This window comes from Orbicella faveolata, unplaced genomic scaffold (genome assembly GCF_042242905.1).
Source record: "Orbicella faveolata isolate gen_17 unplaced genomic scaffold, um_ofav_v1 contig_34, whole genome shotgun sequence".
Taxonomy (NCBI): domain Eukaryota; kingdom Metazoa; phylum Cnidaria; class Anthozoa; order Scleractinia; family Merulinidae; genus Orbicella; species Orbicella faveolata.
In genome coordinates this window covers 6,233,179-6,250,916 of record NW_028301563.1, presented here as the reverse complement: position 1 = coordinate 6,250,916, position 17,738 = coordinate 6,233,179, and the positions used below count along the sequence as shown (strand labels likewise).

The following is a 17,738-nucleotide window of genomic DNA, read 5'->3' as shown; positions in this document are numbered from 1 at the left end:
CCGGATTAAAGTAACCAGCTCTTTTCTCCGTTGTGGTAACGGTTAAGAATTGGAAAAACTCTGTTCAAACATAAATAACAAAATTGTCAACAAATTCATTTTATTAGTTCATTTTCGATCTAATTACTTCAAAACAAAACTCATTTCAGTAAAGTTTTGATTTGTTTTTACATGTCGCTTATAATCTTCATTTGAAGTTTCGTATAAAACAATTCCTAACTCAATTTTGTAATATTTTTACAACATATATCACCCTTAAAGTTAGTCTTTCGTTAGAATGCAAGCGTTTCCCTATTTCAGGTGATTGAAGCAGTGCGTTTCTCCCTGGTGGAATTCTGTTTGCTTGTAGAGAGCTATTTTCAGAGGATTCATCCACCAGTGATTTATGGCAAAGTTGTTGCTAAGAGACACGACGAATGCTAATGACGACATGCTCACGTCACAACTCTCGGAGAGCTCGTGTTGTTTTTGATTGGATTTTGAGAATCGGAAAGTTATATTAGGCCGAGAGATTATCATATTCTCTTGATAAGGCACTACATGGGTAACGAATATTAACCGAAGACATCGATTATTTCCCGGACTTAATTGTTCGCGCTCCAGTCCTGTCTCAGAAGATTCTTAACAACAAGTACCGCCATATTCTAAAGCAGCTCTCTGTAGGTTGCTAAAAGCACTTTATTCGTCCACATGGTCCAAGTTGTTGAAAGTATCACAAAGTATACGTTGACTTTAATGTGCTGTCGTTAAGATGTGAGGTTTTGAGCCACCGAGGCAAAACTCGCCATGCACACAAGCCAAATTTATATTTACTTCGACTCCAAATGCGGACATTCTTTGAGACATTTTGAACGTTTCGACAATCCCCGTACCTTTCCAAAAATATTGAGGCTAAAAGCAGACGGCTCGTTTGGGTAAGCGTGCTTGACGACACTGTATAACTTCCCCTGAATCACTAACGATGATCACGTCCTCTTTCTCACTAACTTTCCACTTGAAATCGTTACGGCATGGTAAAGAGAGATAACATACTGATCGATACACTCGCTTCTAACGCCTTGCCCATCAGCGAGCCAACGCACTTCCCAAGAAGCGGTCGTCTTATTGGAATACTTGTCTATCAAAATGCTACCATGGAAATAACCTCGCAAACATTTTAAAGGGTTTCCTTTGTGAACAATTCGCGTACATTGACCCAGAACATCGCGAGAAGAACTATCTCCAGTAAACCACTGAGTTAATCCAATGTGACTTGGATGTGATTAAACCACATTAATAATGATCGGCGGCGAGTACGTCCATGATCTCTTCACGCAATTGCCGGGATCATCTCCCTTTGAATTTGTCCTTGTACTTTCTAAACTTTGCGTTCTTCCTGTTGACCCCGATGCAGCGTCTTCGTTAGAAGTTACACTTTCTTCCGAGCCAGACTCCGCACAAGAAATGGATATCATAAATTGTCCAGCATACAAAAATACCAGAGAACAAGAGTGGTAGAACGACTTCCCGGGTGATAACTAGAGAGAAGGAAGGGAAATAAAAGAAACTATTGGTCTTTCTACGTCATACCATCAAATTCGAAAACTGAAAAACATTAGCTACATGGTAAAAATGTCTATTTTGATAAATTGTTTTGTTGCATCTCTTTGCTAAGACGTTTCGAAACCAGTTTCTCTTAACTTCTTAACGTTTTTGTGAACGACATTTCCGGCTGCCATGTTTACTCCAGCGGTACACCAAGGAACGCACATAAAAACTGTACCTCAGGTGTGTCGAGTTGCAGCGTTCCAACCCAGGTCACTTTTCCATCCAGCTCGGTCACTGGGGACCCAGAGGCCTGGTCCTGGTACGGTTCAACAGTCAATAACAAGGGACCATGAGGTTCATCTGGTAACGAAACACAACAAGGGTTTGATTCACTACTTGATGAGATGTAATTAATGTGATACTTCCAGGAAATATTCTTGTCGATTAAAATTCCTAGATATTTCACAAAGTTTTGCGTTCGAGGATTACCAGTTACTTAGTATTGTCAAAGATTTTTAGGGGGGATTAACTCTCTCACCCTTCTTCCCCTCTTACTACACTCAGTTTGCCACATCACAACTCACCACTTTGATTAGATACTTCAATATTGACATCCACAATTGTGCAGAGTGAAATCGTGACCAAGCTCGAAGCAGTGTTGTTGTATTCCTCGCCGTTAATCTTGATACCTTTTAACGAAAAGTTTAGATCACATCAGATTGTTTAGATTTAGCGAAAGCTCTGCTTCGACTCGTAAATCGTTGAGCGTGGAGTGATTTTTTTAATTCTCGCTCGTTTTTTCTTGGTTTGTAATTGCATGTAGGGGCTGCTTGCAGTGAACAGATTTTCGCTCAGTTTTAAAGGCGGCCAAGATCAATCTACCTTACAGTCATAATTGAAAAAGAGGAGACTGCCTTTCAAAGGTCATGTCGTTATATAGCAACCCAACGCAACAACCTTTCGATTGTTAGAATAGATTTAAATGCGCTTGACCTTCAGCGAAGGGAAGCCGACGTTCGATTTAGTTTCTTAGAATATTTATACCGATATCTTTTACTAAGTCTAACACTTGTGGCATGATTTAACTACTACGCATGCGTGTGAAATTTCAAAATGGAAATGTACCGTCTTAGGCCCAGTTTGCACACCAGAGCTTAAATTTGATAAAAAGTGAACGCACGTGTAAAAATTGGCCCGATTCAGTTGTAATAACCTGTCACACTGAAACAGATTCTACAAATCAGTCCATGGAGTAAATTAGCTGTTAGTTTAAGTTCTCCACACAAAGCAAGATTGTTTATTGTTTGCAGATTAGGGAAATTGAGATAAGTACTGTAGCGAGGTGTGAAACGAAAGAGCAAGGAGTCAAAACCCAGCCCACGTCACGGTTTGTACATCTTGAAAACTTGGCCTATATTTTCCAAGGTCGTCGCTTGTAATCTTCTCCATCCTTCTCCACCGCTGTTCCTTCATGGTTTATTATTGTCTCTTTGACGTTTTTCTATCTTAGTAAACTACTACTTTCAGGTTTCCTTCAATTTAAATGTAACTTTGGACGTGGCCAAAATAACTCCAAATGCCGTGACTGAGCTCCTACGACGCTGGCTTCAACAAGCGCGGATGCATAAGCTTCAGCAATATAAGCAGATGTAGACAGACCCAGACAGCTCCTTACAGCGTCAGGGTATGCTAGTTTTGTGTATCCGCTGTGAAAGCTCGGTTTTCTGGTGGTTCAATACAGTCACGTGTAAGATGTTATCTCAATACGCACCAAAAGTGATGGGATCCTGCTTTAAAACCCTCATCATGTCTACGTCAAGCTTCAAGTTGTCCACATAAGCAAAGCCTGAAGCTTGGCAAGCTGGCTGTGAGAAAGTTTAGGTCCAACAACAACAACAACAACAGAAAAAAGTACTGAAAAAGCGGCTGCTGGAAGTGTAGATGGGTTCAGAAAGACCGGCGTTAATTTCTGTTATCTTATGGCTGGCTCCCCGCGCGGGTCAGATGGACCAAATATTGCGCTGTGATTGGCTACCCCAACGGGCAAGATGAGCTATCTGCATCTCAAGGAAAGAACGAGGCTAATATCCAGCCATCGCAACCGAACAAGATTGGTCAATAACCCATGTTTAATAAAACAATTGGCGATCTGTTTCTTAGATATAGGCTGACCTGCATAAGCTACCCTTTAACCTTCTACACAGGAGACTTGCCTTACCTGACTAGGCGGCCTCAATCTACCTTAATCTAAAGCTCAATCTTTATCTTTAACGTGCGAGAAATTCCCTAAGCGGAATATATAAGCACACGGAAACGGTCAGCAGTTACCTTAATCGTACATGTTGTAGTGACTTTTACATGTCAACTTCCGATGTCAACTTCTTTTTCTTATTATTTCCACGTTTGGTTTCCTCAGCTCAGAATTGATTTGAAACCCCACGGGCCTAATTCCCACGTGACACTGTCGCAGAATTATCATTTCCAGGAAAAGGATACAAGATTCCATTGAAGTTTAACCACGTCACACACGAATTTCTTGTATTCAGCTCTTCTCTGGGAGTCGCTATGAACCTAAAACAACGACAACGACATAAAAAACAAAAACAAAAAACAAAACAAAACAAAACAAAAACAATTGAAACAAAAATGTCAATCATAGCGCGTACAGGGAGACTACAAACCAAACTTCTTCGTTTGCACCAAATCCTTACCTGCTGACTAGGTTTGTCGGAGACTGGCAAAGCAAATCTTGGCAAATTTATTGTTACCCTAGAGCAAAAAAGAAAAAAAAGAGAAAGCCACAGCAATAAGTAAAGAAAACTGTTTTAGAAGAAGGACCAAAAAACAAAACTAACAAACAAGTACAGTTTTGTTCTTCCATGGCAGACCAGTTGGAAATCTCTGTTATTCACTTCCTTAATCGTAAATGAGCAACTTGATTTACCCATATGTTCAATCACTCACACTTATTTCTATTAAAATAAAATAGTTTAAGTTCACAGTAGTAAAAACCAAAATAAGACAACATTTGCGAAATCACATTACGAAGTCTGAGATGATATTTTTTACCTATTCTTGTCATTTCCTTGGATGTTCATAACCGCATCCGTGAACACCTCATCATCTGTGCGGAGGAATAACAAAACAATAATTAGCAAGACATAAGTCTGAGGAATAAGAAAAACCTGTTAAAAGCAAACTCTCGTTTTCGCCTCCGTGGTTGCTTAGGCCCCGTCCACATGTATCCGGATATTTTTGAATCCGCAACTTTTTCTTTCGGGATACGGCTTCCGTCCACACGCATCAGGCGAATTCGGCAGCGAATCCGGACATTTTTGAATCCTCTCTCCAGAGTGGAAAAAAATAAATCCGCAACGAATCCGATAACGTGTGGACTGTGAATCCGGATAATTTCAAATCCGATGATGTAGCAAAATTGTGTCCAGTCTCTTACCGAACAATAAACCAATATGGCGGCACAACGTGTAGGCCCAGTTTCTCTAGAGTGAAACCGGATACCATCGGATACGTGTGGACAGGCGAATTCGATTTGAATACGCTACGTGTGAACGGGGAAATTTTTGAATCCGGAAAGAAAAAGTTGTGGATTCAAGGATATCCGGATACATGTGGACAGGGCCTTAGAAACATCACATATTTCGATGCGTCATACTGGCGTGACAATGTTCGGAGTACTCGATAGTCCTGCTTTGCTTGTTTTTCATTGGATAATATCAATCGGAAATTTCCCGACTGCTTCAGTGAAGATTTACAAAAACGACACTTGCTGCATGACTGTAGTTTACATAGTAAAGTTGAAATATACATAGTCTGCCTTTAGTAGCTGTATCGCCAACTCGAGTGGTAAGGGAAGTGGACAATTCCATGAACTTTTACTTCAAATTCTTACCACAATTTGCTTGATTCCCATTCAGCACAGAGGACGAGAACTCCATGTCATTCGACGTCTTGTTTACGGCATCGAACATCAGTAAACAATGTGATCTGTCACTGCGAACAACGAAAACGGTTGCTGTTAGTCTTCTGGATAGCCGTTACTTGATTCAGGTAACACTGAGCTGACTAAAGAACGTTGCGTGATAACTTAGTAACGGAAAAAATCCTTTATGTGGGTCACGTAACGTTGTGTCAAATTAGATTGCTGTCGCTTGCGTTACAAATATTTGTTTTTGCGCGCGATTACAAAACCAAGAATGATACAGTATGGCAAGTTCATTTTTCTGTTTTCGATCTTAAATAATGTGCAATTCAATAGTTTAATGTGGCGAAAAATTGCACCAGTCGAAATTTGAGGAACGAAGAGATACTGTGACGGAAGAAGTTCCGTTTTTCAGTCTTTCAAAGTAGTCTACTGTAGTTGTCCAAATACGGACAGTCAGAGCTTGCGTGGAAAAAGAGAATTAGAATTAAAGAAACGGTCAAACTAGGTTCTTAATTTGTTACAGAGCACCGAATATAGAAAATCCCTAATTTTCAGACGAGCTTACACCTACTTTGACAAAGAAACTGAGCCCACCTAGGAAGTTCAATGATCTGAAAGTTTTCACAGAGCAAGCTAGGGACGACTGTGACGTCAATAGACATGGTGGCTTTCCGACACGTGTGGCTACTGGACTCTCCTGTTGAGTAGCGGAGTTGAATCGCACCAGTCAAACCCCAGGGTGCCTCGGGGTCGTAACTGAGATTCTCGCTGCTCTCGGTGCCTTGTGGGAAGTGATGTGTGCCCGTTATTGTGACCGTGATTTCGGTGGAGTCACCGGGAAGGACTGGTAGTTTGGATTTGATTTCTTCTTCGTCAAAACTGAAGAGTTCTTCGGCTCCTTGGAAGAAGAATAGAAACTAAACTCGAATTGGAACACATCTTTTCAGTACTCAGCATATTTACATTCATTTTCATCAAGATGACATACCCGTGCCAATCTTGAATAGCAAAAATGAATTATCCTCCCATCGTTAACAGTATTGTAAAATGATGATTTACCCTCTCCACTCTTACTAGTTTTGAATGGTAAAAAAACTACTCACTGTCCCCATCCTTATCTCTACAGCAAAAAGACGACTTACCCTCCCCATCCTTACTGCTGACAGAGATATTGAGATTGTCAACCGGCAACTTGCTAATGTTCTCCAGGGTAATCTTTCCTTTCTTGCTGTTTTGAAGAAGAAAACGGAAAAAAAAAATACATGAAACAATCTTGAAACATCAAGAAAACACGTTGCTCAGCATCTGGAACTCAGTTAAATAAATATTAATCGAGTTAAAAGGAAAAGTCATTGTCAACAATACAGAACAAAACCCGCGCTGTCTTCTCACTACAGCTCACTATGCTGTAAGTATGTTCTTACCTCTGACCAGCATAAAGCGTGACGGCCGTGACCAGGGGCGCAGATCGAGGGGTGTCGGGATCTGGAGGCTGAGAACGGACCTTAGGCAGAGACGTGGACACCTGGAGGAGGGGCATTGAAGGGACCACATCCACAATCACCGGAAAGTCCTCTTTATTCTCCAGGTTTTCTTGTGTAAGCTTGCAGTTGCTTTCTACTCCAAACACAGTCACTGTGTAACCTGCCCGTGAAAATAACTCAATTAATAAGGGAGCAATAAGACTTGATTCTCAGTATACATTCATACATGTACTGTGTTCTTGTAGAAAAGAGCAATATAGAACTGAAATTGTTCAAATTAGTACGTGTGTGTTAGTTTCTAAAGAAAATGTTGGACTGCGTTGGCGGGCAACTGACTCACTTAGCCTTTCCAGAGATTTCCGAAGAGTCTAGAAAAAATTTGAAGGTCACACGAACTTATCCGAACATTTTCGAAAAATTTCCGAAGTTTGCCGAAGACTTTATTTATCCACTTGAAGTTAACCACCGTACGGAGTTTGTGAAGCTGTCATTTCGAATGTTAGCACTCAGTTACTTAGCCCCGAGGAAGACGTTAGCTTTACTAGCTGTGTGCGAATCTGAGTTAACTTAACTTAGCTCAGTGCTGATGGCATGTTCGCCTGCCCAAGGAAAGATAAACAGATGATTTTTCATACATTCACTTGTATTCTTCACCATCTACAGGTATATTACGAACTCACAACGTAACAAGCTCCCAGTTGGCTTGATAGCTCAGTTGGTAGAGCATCGTAAAGCACTGCACCGGTATCGCAGAGGTCATGGGTTCGAATCCCGTTGAAGCCTGAATTTTTTGCAGGCTTTAATTTCACAGCTGTTTAAGTTGTGTGTATAACTAAGATAATCAATCATATCTTGATATCTGTCTCCGCAGCTCAAATATATGATCTTTCATATATTCACTTGCATAAAATACTTTGTTGTCTCAAATAATTTATACCAGTGGGCAAATTTCTCGCCAAGACAAGTGGTCAAGTTACTATTAATAGTAATAAGACAAGTGTCAACCCGTCACTCAGTCCTGTACCTCATTACTTCTGCTGTACATGTAAGTTGAGGTAACATTAGCCTGTAAATAGGCTCCCGGCGTGGACGGAAAAAACATACGGCAAGCGAAGCGAGCGGACGAGCGCGAAACTGAAGAATTCGAAGAGCGAAGCGATGGGAGCTCGCCGGGAGCCTGTTCGCAGGCTAATTTAACACTAACCAGTAATTCTCAGCTGCCCTACAGAGTGGGGAATTCCCAGTAGAATGACTGTATGAGGACCTGCCTTTGGAGGAAGAGACAGACCTGTCGGGAAAGGCTCAAATTCAACGCCCTCGACACAAAGAATCTGCGAGAAAAGTGGATCAATGACATGTAAACGGATTAGCCAAGAAAAAGCTTATGTACAAGTAGCAACTTGTAGCGTATTTGTCATGCGATAGACTGATGCTTGGCTCTGTTTAAAAACACTGAAACTTAAAAATGAACTTTTTCAACTCTATTTTGCTTTACAGTTGAATAAACTTGAAACATTGGGAAAACACACAAGGCTGTCCGTTCTGTATAAGATGTGCCATGGTTTCTTAGACGGGAAATGGGAGGGTCGTTTGATCCCAAATAACGAAGGGAGAACGCGGGGAAGCCATGACTTTAAGTTCATTGTACTGAGAGGACACAAGGATATTTTAGATTTTCTTTCTTTCCAAGGACAATAGCTAAATGGAACAAACTCCCGAGAGAAACTGTTACCATTCAATCTCTCTCTCTTTTTTTTTTTTTGATTAAACTTTGTTAGGTTATTTTTAATTGCAATTTTTAGTAGTTTTATATGTAGTTTTGGTTTTTATTATCATTTTAAAGTTTCAGAGTTGGCGTGATGTCCTCTGGATGTTGCCGACGTAATAATATTTAGATTTAAATTTAGATCTGGAAGATAGCTACCGAGGTAAAAACAGTAATTAATGCAAAATACAAAAAAGAAGAACAAAGGCTGTTGCAACAATATCTGTGTGTAAAACCAGTAGCCAGCTCTTACCATTTTAGAGACTTTGAGTTCAAATGGCATGGGATTATAAACATCCAATGAGACCTGCCCAAGGTCTCCACAAACCCATGTTATATCTGCACAAAAAATATTAATAGTTTGATTTTGCAGCTTGAAGCAACAAATGTGAACAAACAAACAGACAAACAAATAAACACTCAACGTATAACAAGTATAGCTAGAGCTCATTACTTACATTGTATTTAAGACCTCGGATGTTTTTCTGCAGTTTGCTTGTGACAAAAGTATTTGCAGAGCTGAATTTGTGAACCCTTCAAACATTACTTAAATTCACATTTTTGTGACTTACATACAAGAAAAATACTGCAGACTGCAGACTTTTTAACTGAATCATGTTACCGTTTCCATCATTGAGAGCTAACAGTAACCGTAACAGGCTAATGGGAGCGTTATTTAGGCTAACATGAGTGATATTTAGATAAACCGAAGTGATATTCAGCATAACCAAAGTGCAGATGTCCACTCTGATTAGCCCGATAATGAAAATAACATGAGGTATACTTAAAAAGTCTGTATACATCTGTAGTCTGCATGTTACCCTCAGTCTACATTTCCCCCCAGTCTGCAGGCTGCAGGCTGCAGTCTGCAATCTGCAGTCTGCCGTCTGTAATCTGTAGTCTGCCGTCTGCAGTCTGCAGTCTGTGTTCTACACTGACTAGCAAGACTAACACCTTCTTGTCTTACTTTTAGTTTTCTTTACTTCCTTTGCATTCCGTCTGAGCGATGAAAATATGAATGGTCCTGTAGATGCTGTGTCTGATGCTGCCAAAGACTTCTTTCCAACGGGCTTCAGATGAGAAGCTAGTGGATGGACCTTGAATGATCTATGACAAAGAAAATAATAATCTTTTAACAAATAGAAAACACATGCGTGTGTTCTTTTCATAACCCCACGCAAACACAGTTTAGAAGGTGTTGGGAGAGCTTGATAGTTTGCAAGTGTGAATCTAACCCATTAGAATACAAACAAGTGGGAGGAAGCATGATCAACTGGTTAGAGCGCCAGCCTTGAAAATTCCAAGGTCATGGGTTCAAGGCCCACTCTGACCACTTCAGTAACAGGAGTTGTTTCTCAACTTAGACCCTAGTTCAACTCCTCGGTCATGCTTGTAAATAGCCAACTGGCTGGCCTCCCACCAGTTGGAATTTTTATTTGAAGTATTTTTTTCTTTCAGTTCAAGTGGCATGCCTGAGAAATGGGCAGCTGTAGCTTTAGAAGTGCATCAACCACTATTAACATTCAACATTTAACATTCAAACACAGACAATCTTTTATGACTTTCTTGCACAACTTTTCAGTCTGCACATGTACAAAGTAGAAAAAATGTGAAAGAGTGACCAGCTAATATCTAAAAGATAAAAAAAAAAAACACTAAACAAATATGAAAAAGATCCCTAACACTATGTACCTCACAAGAGGCATTCTAGCAAGGGGTATCATAGGCATGTCCAGCACGTCCATCCTGTTGTTGTCTGTTTCCTTGGGTGACCCTGTGCACTGTTTGGCAGAACTTTCCAATAATGCACACAGCTCTTTCTTCTCATCGTCACTCAAGTGATCATGCATGGTTTGTAGTAGAAATATTACATGCCTGAAGAAAGACAAGGAAAAAAAAAACATGAAATTTTTTAAGACAGCTAGCACATGTAAATTAATATGAAAAAAGACCTGGTGTTGCTTAATGTACAGGTGGGAAGGCACACTTAGCAAGAATATTATTAATTTAATTCAATCCATTTCACTACACAAATTATATGCCATAAGAAAACATACGAGCAATAAATTAAATGTATCATAAAATAAACAGAAGGAAAGCAGCTGGGAAGAACTAGAAAGGAACTTTAGAACCATAAGTGTTAGTCCATCCAAAATATATAAAAACAAAACAATGAAAAAAGCTGTTTAAATACAGTGTCAATTAACATCAAACATCAAAGGGCTACTGCAAAATCAATCCGGCACATAGAATAGAAAACAAGAGTAAGGAAAAGTTCTAAGACACAAAAATATGTACACAAAAATACGTTGGACAGGCAGACTACTGAGGAAACTGCAGGAAATGGAGACAGAGAACAGAAAGTATAACCTCTTTCAGAAGGTCACTCAGCCTCGTGACAGATATATGGAAATGTGGTGGCCTTATTCTAGAGCAGGCTTTTAGCCAGAATTTGAAAAGTGGCCATCCAAAATGTGCTATAGGACCTGCCCAAATGAGCAATTTATAAGGCAACATATGAAAAATAAGTAATTTTCTATAGAAAATGGCTGTCCACAGGACGCCTGGACACCCATCTGGCTAAAAGACTGTTCTAGAGTCTTTGTACTAATTTCCTGTGCAGAGCTCTCTCCTCCTGGGTGACTAAATAGGTTGTTATACACTGTATGTGTGATGTAAACTCTTTCAGGATAAATGAACATGTATGTAGCTACATGTGCTAACCACTGTGTGCACCTCCTGAACTTAACCATCAACAGTGATTCATTTTACGATAACTGCTGAAATTCTCGCACGATCATTGGCTAATTTTCATTGTCAATATGTGGACAGACACATGAATTTATAAGTTATGGGATGCGTCAACAAGTGAGAGTGGACAATTTGACAATTTGTTATCGTAAAAAACAAATTGACGTCGGTTTTTCATGCGTCTGCCCTGTTATTGAGATAGATAGATAGATAGATACATTGTCAAAGTAGTCTGCGGCTCCACTTGGCTATCCCCTCATGGATCCGCAGCTACTTTGACAATGTTATGATGAAATTCATGATCAATAACAGGACAGATGCATGAAAAACTGACGTCAGTTTGTTAATTCTCCATACTCAGTGTTTCTACAAGTTTCAAGACTTCTCAAGTGTAATTGCTTCCTGCTACATGACCCAGATTGAAGCATCACATTTTTCTGTACCTTTTCACAGTATAATAATCACCACTTTATCCAGGACTCGGAAAAACTGATCATGTCACACAATTTAAGTTAAAATTCCACAGTGCTAGACTTCAAGGTAGTCTAATTTTTCATATAGGTTGCCCTTGCAATAGCAGTAACACATGAAGATCATACCTGACTGCCAATGAAGGATCTCCTAAGCGACGTGCAGTGTATATAAGTTCATTTAGAAGTCTTATTTGAAGAGCAGGCCAACCATTCGGAAGATCTGTAAACAACATATTATCAATTCCTTTGTTAAACTTAAATTTTTCAAAATAACATAACATTCAATAAAGCTGTAACTAACTGTATGCATAGTAAGCAGACTTTCAATTATAAACGTTTGCATTGCTCAGTTCGGCAAGTTTGTCAGTTTATATTGTTTGATCTTGAGTTGGGATAATCTCAAACTACATGATAACATAACATACACATAACATTAGCAGTGAAAAGCATTTTCATACAGCAAAATTAATACTTCAGTTAACTTTTAATCCTGGGTTAGTGTTAGACAGCTTTTGTAAAATTAAGCCCTGTGCTGGTGTTGTAGTTTAAATTTGCTTTTAATTCACGAAAATTTTAACACAAGTTTGTTTTCTAGTACAGTTCCTGATCTGGGGTTCATGGTTTTATAGTTCAAACATAATGTAGATTCAAACCACAGGATGTATGCTTTTTAGTCATGACAATGTACCTTGGGGAACATCTTTTTGGTCAAGATGTATCCTGTAGCCATCAAGTGCACTCATAAGGAATTTATAAGACTGTACAAAGAGAAAACAACATTATGACATACTCAAATGACCGACCCATACTACATCCTGAGTGGAAAGATGAAGAATTTAGAGCAGAAGTTACATTATGATAAACTACTAGCTGAATGTGGTTCTGAAAATAATTAACCATATTTACCCCAAGCACGAATGCAGGAAATTCCAACAGTGAGTCCAGGGTTTTGAAAGCAAAGTTTTAAAGGAAGGTACCTATGTTGAAACTGGAATTTCCTGTGGGGTGGGGATTTGTTCAAATCAAAAGTCCTTCCCTGGAGGGACATCGTGTAGGTATTTTCTGGTACAACTATTTTGATATACATGTATGCCTGTACCTTAACATGTCTTTTGAAAGCTAGAGGAGGGGTGCAAGCTACTGTACATATAAACCCCAAGAAATCCCTTCCCCTTTCCCGTGTTTTAGACAGTCCCACGGTCCAGCCAAAATCTCAGTTTAAGATTAAGCTTTTAATTAACGATCACTGTCTGATTTAGATGGAACAATCTGTGTCACAAGCATGCTGCACTGTCTAGTTCAAGTATACAGCCCTATTGAATATTTCCGAAAAATTCACATTCAAGAATTTATTGCGGTTAACTTTACCAAAAGCCAAAGTGGATGTGGTAATTGCTGTGAAATACACTGCACGGCGGCCACTCTGGTGAAAAACCCTGCCTTTCTTTTGAATCCCAGTTCGTCATATAAGACAGCTGCAGTGCTAAATCGCTGAATCTAAAGTGAGATAACATAAAATGACATTAAGTAAATATGTTGTTGATGTAAAAACAATACTACAGCGTATTATATAGATCATGTACATGTGTAGGCCACTTCTGATATGTTAACATTCAGCTCATGGTGAGGTCTGGAGGACACAAAGAAGAGAAATGAATAAACATGCTCATTCAATTTCCTTTGTTTGTGTCCTCTAGGCCTTGCTGAATTTTAATGTTAATATCGAAAACAGTCTGTTATACAGTTGGACAAATTAAAGTGCTTTTATTGACTCAGAGGAGTATTACATGGGTGGCACAGTGTCAGTCACTGTGTTCCTCCTGCAACTCTACATAATATCTATCACAGGTTAGTTCAATCGCACTTTGACTGTTGTAGTGGTTTGGGGTAATTGTGCCAAAATATTATACGACAAATTACAGAGACTTCAAAATCGTGCTGTCCTTACTCATTCTAGTTATGATGGTGACGCCAACCAAATATTTAAAGAATTAGGCTGGGACAACGTAGAAACTCGACGTCAAAAACTGAAGGCTGAGATGGTCTATAGGTCCTTAAATGGCCTCACACCCAATTACTTGTCTTTGAAATTCATTCAGCAGGGTGATGTGATTACTTCTTATAATTTGTGCGATTCTAATAATAAGCTTGCTATTCCCTTGCCATGTACTAACCATTACAAAAATAGCTTTGGCTATAGTGGTGCAGTCCTCTGGAACAGTCTACTCTCAGCTGCTAGGCAAGCAACATCTCTGACTAGTTTCCAACGATTGTTAATTAACTCCGACATGGCATTCATGTAAAACAGGCTTTAATTTAGTTTACTTTTCTTTAATAGTTAGCAATATTTTAAATTACAGAAGATTAATCTGTACACATGGTCTTTTGTAATAAGTTGTAGCTTTTATATTAAATTGTTAATGCCTGATGTATTTACCGTGTTTTTAAATAAAGATGATGATGATGGAGGGGGCCCGGGGGGGGGGGGGGGTGTTCAAAGACTGGCAATGCACTAGCATTCCACCCCGGGTGAGTTGCAATGCGTCATGCAATATAAATTGCTGGGAGTCTGTACCACTTGATCTGTTAACTACATGTACGTTGCACCATGGTACAGTATACAGTGCACAGAGGATAATACATGGGTGCATGTAGACATGGATTATCTTTTTGAGTGTTCAACCTGAGTGTCCAAAGACCTCACCAGCATTTCTGAACATTTTCTAAAAATGTACGAAGATTACAGAAGATTTCCAAAGATAACAGAAGATTGCGGAAGAATTTCAAGGAAGTTCCAAGGATGTTTCAATCACACAGCAACAAATTTAAGTACAGTTTAAGAGTCAAACATTATTTCAGTGAAGTTATCGATATCTTCACTAGCGAGGATGTGGAAAATACGCCATCTGAGTCCCGCTTGTGGTTTCAAATGAATTTATGAGTGGTGCGTTTTCCAGTAAAACACTTGAGTCTATATAATAAATAAATATAAAAGATTTTACCTTTTCTTGTTCCGTTAGTGAGACATTTACTGACAGAGAATTCTGCAGTGCTATACTTGCTTCAATACATCTCTGTAAACAAAGAAAGTGCAACAGAGTTCACTGAAAGAATGCAACTGATACATGACTCACAGTGAAATGATATGGAACATATTTAATACCTGATAAGTAATTAAAAGTCTGGTGAATTTAAGATTAGCCTCAGTTTCTATGACAGCGGCTCCTTTGACCTACAAAAGCAAATAAATATAAGAAACATTATGTTGTGTGAAATTGAAAAATTGTGTGAAAAAATAAGGCCATTCACGAGTCATGAAAATTCCCTTTACCACCCTCAAAACTCTATAGAAATCTGACTACTAACATGGATTGGTTACTTGAGTGCAAAAATTCAAAACCACAAGAAACAATACGCTCAGTTTATTGGCATGCTAGTCACGGACAAAAGTTTTCTTAAGACTACATGTGCATGTACTCTCTCCTGCGTGATCACACAAGACATACTGCCATACATGTCTTCCATATAAATATGAACTTACTTGGTTGTTGAGCAAGAAACTGGTACTTACTCTGTTGTAGAGCTTCAAAGCTTCAGACAGTCTCTCTACAATCTCTTCTTCACAAAGTGGCTGTGGATTTCTAAACTTTGTTTCATCAACGTCACTTCCTAAACCATTAATTGCTAAGTTCACAGAGTTCACTGCACATTTCGTGGGCAGAATCAATGAATTTCTGTCTGTTACTTTCTCATTTCTGCTTAGAACTAAAGACGCTGCACACTGGCCCTCAAGAGCTCCGGCAAGCCACAGCACATCACTAGCAGCCCTCAGATACTCTCCAGCTATGAGATATTGACTAAGAGCATCTTGAGGCACACCTGCTAACATACACAAGTCTCCAGTGTATTTTTTAGAGCGTCCAATACTTCTTCTTTTGCTTGCCCTGAAAGGAGATAAAACAATATTTTACAGCACTAATTGTCTCGTTTCTCTTAAAATCAGAATCCCATTTCACGAGAGAGGTTCAAGCAGCCATACTTATAGTTTATAAAGCTTCGAGGGAGATGAGTGAATCGTCTCTCGAGATGAAAGTCTTGCAAGATGAGAATGAACTGATAACTAACTTGAGTGGTACTATATCACTGTCTGAGTTCTGCTAGGCAAGCATGTTTTCATTTGACTTTACACAATTCTGACTACTAGTTTGGTGAGATGCAGGGCTGTGCTCTAGAAGTTGTTAGGTGCCACAGGCTACTAATTTTTTGCCTTTGAGCAACTGGAAAAACTTACCTTTTTTTCATATAAGCTTAAGCATAAAAATAAGGCAAACGGTCCAATAGACCATTTTACAGTTGTCTGTTCAGTGACCTGGCCTTTGAATGGCAGCAAGGCACAGGTGACCTTGTTTTGACACAGACCTCACTGCTTTTGTAGTGTAAATTAAGTTGTTCTTATACTAACTAGTTGTCAGTTAAATGAGAAAAGCAGAGAGGTCTGTATCAGAGCAAGGTCACCTCTAGCCTCACTTGCATTCAGTGGCCAGGCAACTAAGCACACAACTGTAAAATGACCTATAAACAGAATTGACCTGTTTTGTTTCCTTTGTATGTCAAACTGCTGATAGCTGTAGTAACAGCTATTGATGGGCTGATTGATTAATTGGTTGATTGAAGAATCAATTCACAAGCAATTGATTGATCATTCTATTTAAAATCAATCTTCAGTGGTGAATCACTTAACAATCAAACAATCAATCAATCAATCAATCAGTCAATCAATCAATCAATCAATCAATCAATCAATCAATCAGTCAATCAATCAATCAATATTGAGTGGTGAATCACTTGACAATCAATCAATCAATGAATGAAGCAAGCAAGCAAGTAAGCAAGCAAGCAAGCAAGCAATCAACCAATCCAAAAATCAGTTAGTCAGTTGGAGAGACAGACAGACAGAAAGGCACACAGACAGACAGACAGTCAGTCAGTTGGTCAGTCAGTCAGTCAATTGATTGATCAATAAGTATTGATATTCACCTGTTGTCATTTTCACTTCCAAACACTTCATGCTCAACAGGGGCTTGAATCAACGTTATCTTGTCAATCTTTTCTGACAATTTACTAAATCTCTTAGATTCCAATACATTGAACAGAGTAGCTACAAACTCCGCCAAATTACTTTGAAGATCCTCGGAATGATCTTCGCCTCTGATGAGGGCAAAATCTTTCCTGATCTTTGCTTCGTCGTTGGATTTGCAGCCAAACACGAAACATCTTGTGTTGAGAAGAATAGCACTAAAAGGATTCTTGATTTCGTTAATCGATTTTTCTAACTTTTCCACTTCGGAGATCTCTGAACATCTTCCCACGCAAATGAGTCCTAACACCCGTTTATGGAAATGAAAGTTGCCCCACTCGATAAACTGTGGAGTGACCCTTTTGGAGTATCGCAAATTAAGTGTCCTAGTCGTGTTGGGAACCTGTGCCCTACGATACGTGGAAATTTCGTCGTAAATAGCCTTGAATCTCTTATCGCCGATGTATCCCACGGGTTGCACAAGAATTAAGACCCCACAATGGTCCAAAAGACTTTGACCAAAGTCTACTCTCAGCATACTAAAGACAAAAGGGCTGCATATTGGAAGCCGGAGAGTGGTGATTTCGTTTCTTCAGTGTCCGCCATATTGCGAATGCGCAATTAATTACAAGTCTCGATTTCATTGCGCATAGTTTGAAGGACTCAGGTGGGAGAGGAGAGGGAGAAAAAAAAAGTGGGACTGCTCTTCCTCTCCCTC

The 17,738-nt window shown here is 39.3% G+C and overlaps 1 protein-coding gene across 1 annotated transcript; it reads right to left on the bottom strand.

Moving 5' to 3' along the window:
* Nucleotides 1–75: 75 nt before the first annotated feature.
* LOC110055746 (trafficking protein particle complex subunit 9-like) lies at nt 76–17,651 on the bottom strand. Its single transcript, XM_089298969.1, has 22 exons — nt 16,981–17,651; nt 15,515–15,887; nt 15,107–15,175; nt 14,946–15,017; nt 13,312–13,440; nt 12,632–12,701; nt 12,070–12,163; nt 10,412–10,594; nt 9,687–9,826; nt 8,973–9,058; nt 8,159–8,285; nt 6,895–7,114; nt 6,613–6,698; nt 6,065–6,368; nt 5,438–5,538; nt 4,597–4,651; nt 4,239–4,296; nt 4,024–4,098; nt 3,299–3,392; nt 2,112–2,216; nt 1,763–1,887; nt 76–1,517 (listed from the first exon to the last, which is right to left on the bottom strand). Exons 1-22 carry the CDS (start codon nt 17,556–17,558, stop codon nt 1,263–1,265), a joined length of 3,399 nt encoding a protein of 1,132 aa, XP_089155095.1. The 5' UTR covers nt 17,559–17,651; the 3' UTR covers nt 76–1,262.
* Between the last annotated feature and the right edge of the window lie 87 nt (nt 17,652–17,738).

What these genes read in the sequence shown, in the direction of transcription:
- LOC110055746 (XM_089298969.1), bottom strand. Translation starts at nt 17,558, where the DNA reads ATGCTGAGAGTAGACTTTGGTCAAAGTCTTTTGGACCATTGTGGGGTC. An exon ending in GCTAGAATGCCTCTTGTGAG is followed by an intron (nt 9,827 to 10,411) that starts GTACATAGTGTT and finishes TCTTTGTCATAG; the next exon opens with ATCATTCAAGGTCCATCCAC. An exon ending in TTAAACTTCAATGGAATCTT is followed by an intron (nt 3,393 to 4,023) that starts GTATCCTTTTCC and finishes ACTTTCTCACAG; the next exon opens with CCAGCTTGCCAAGCTTCAGG.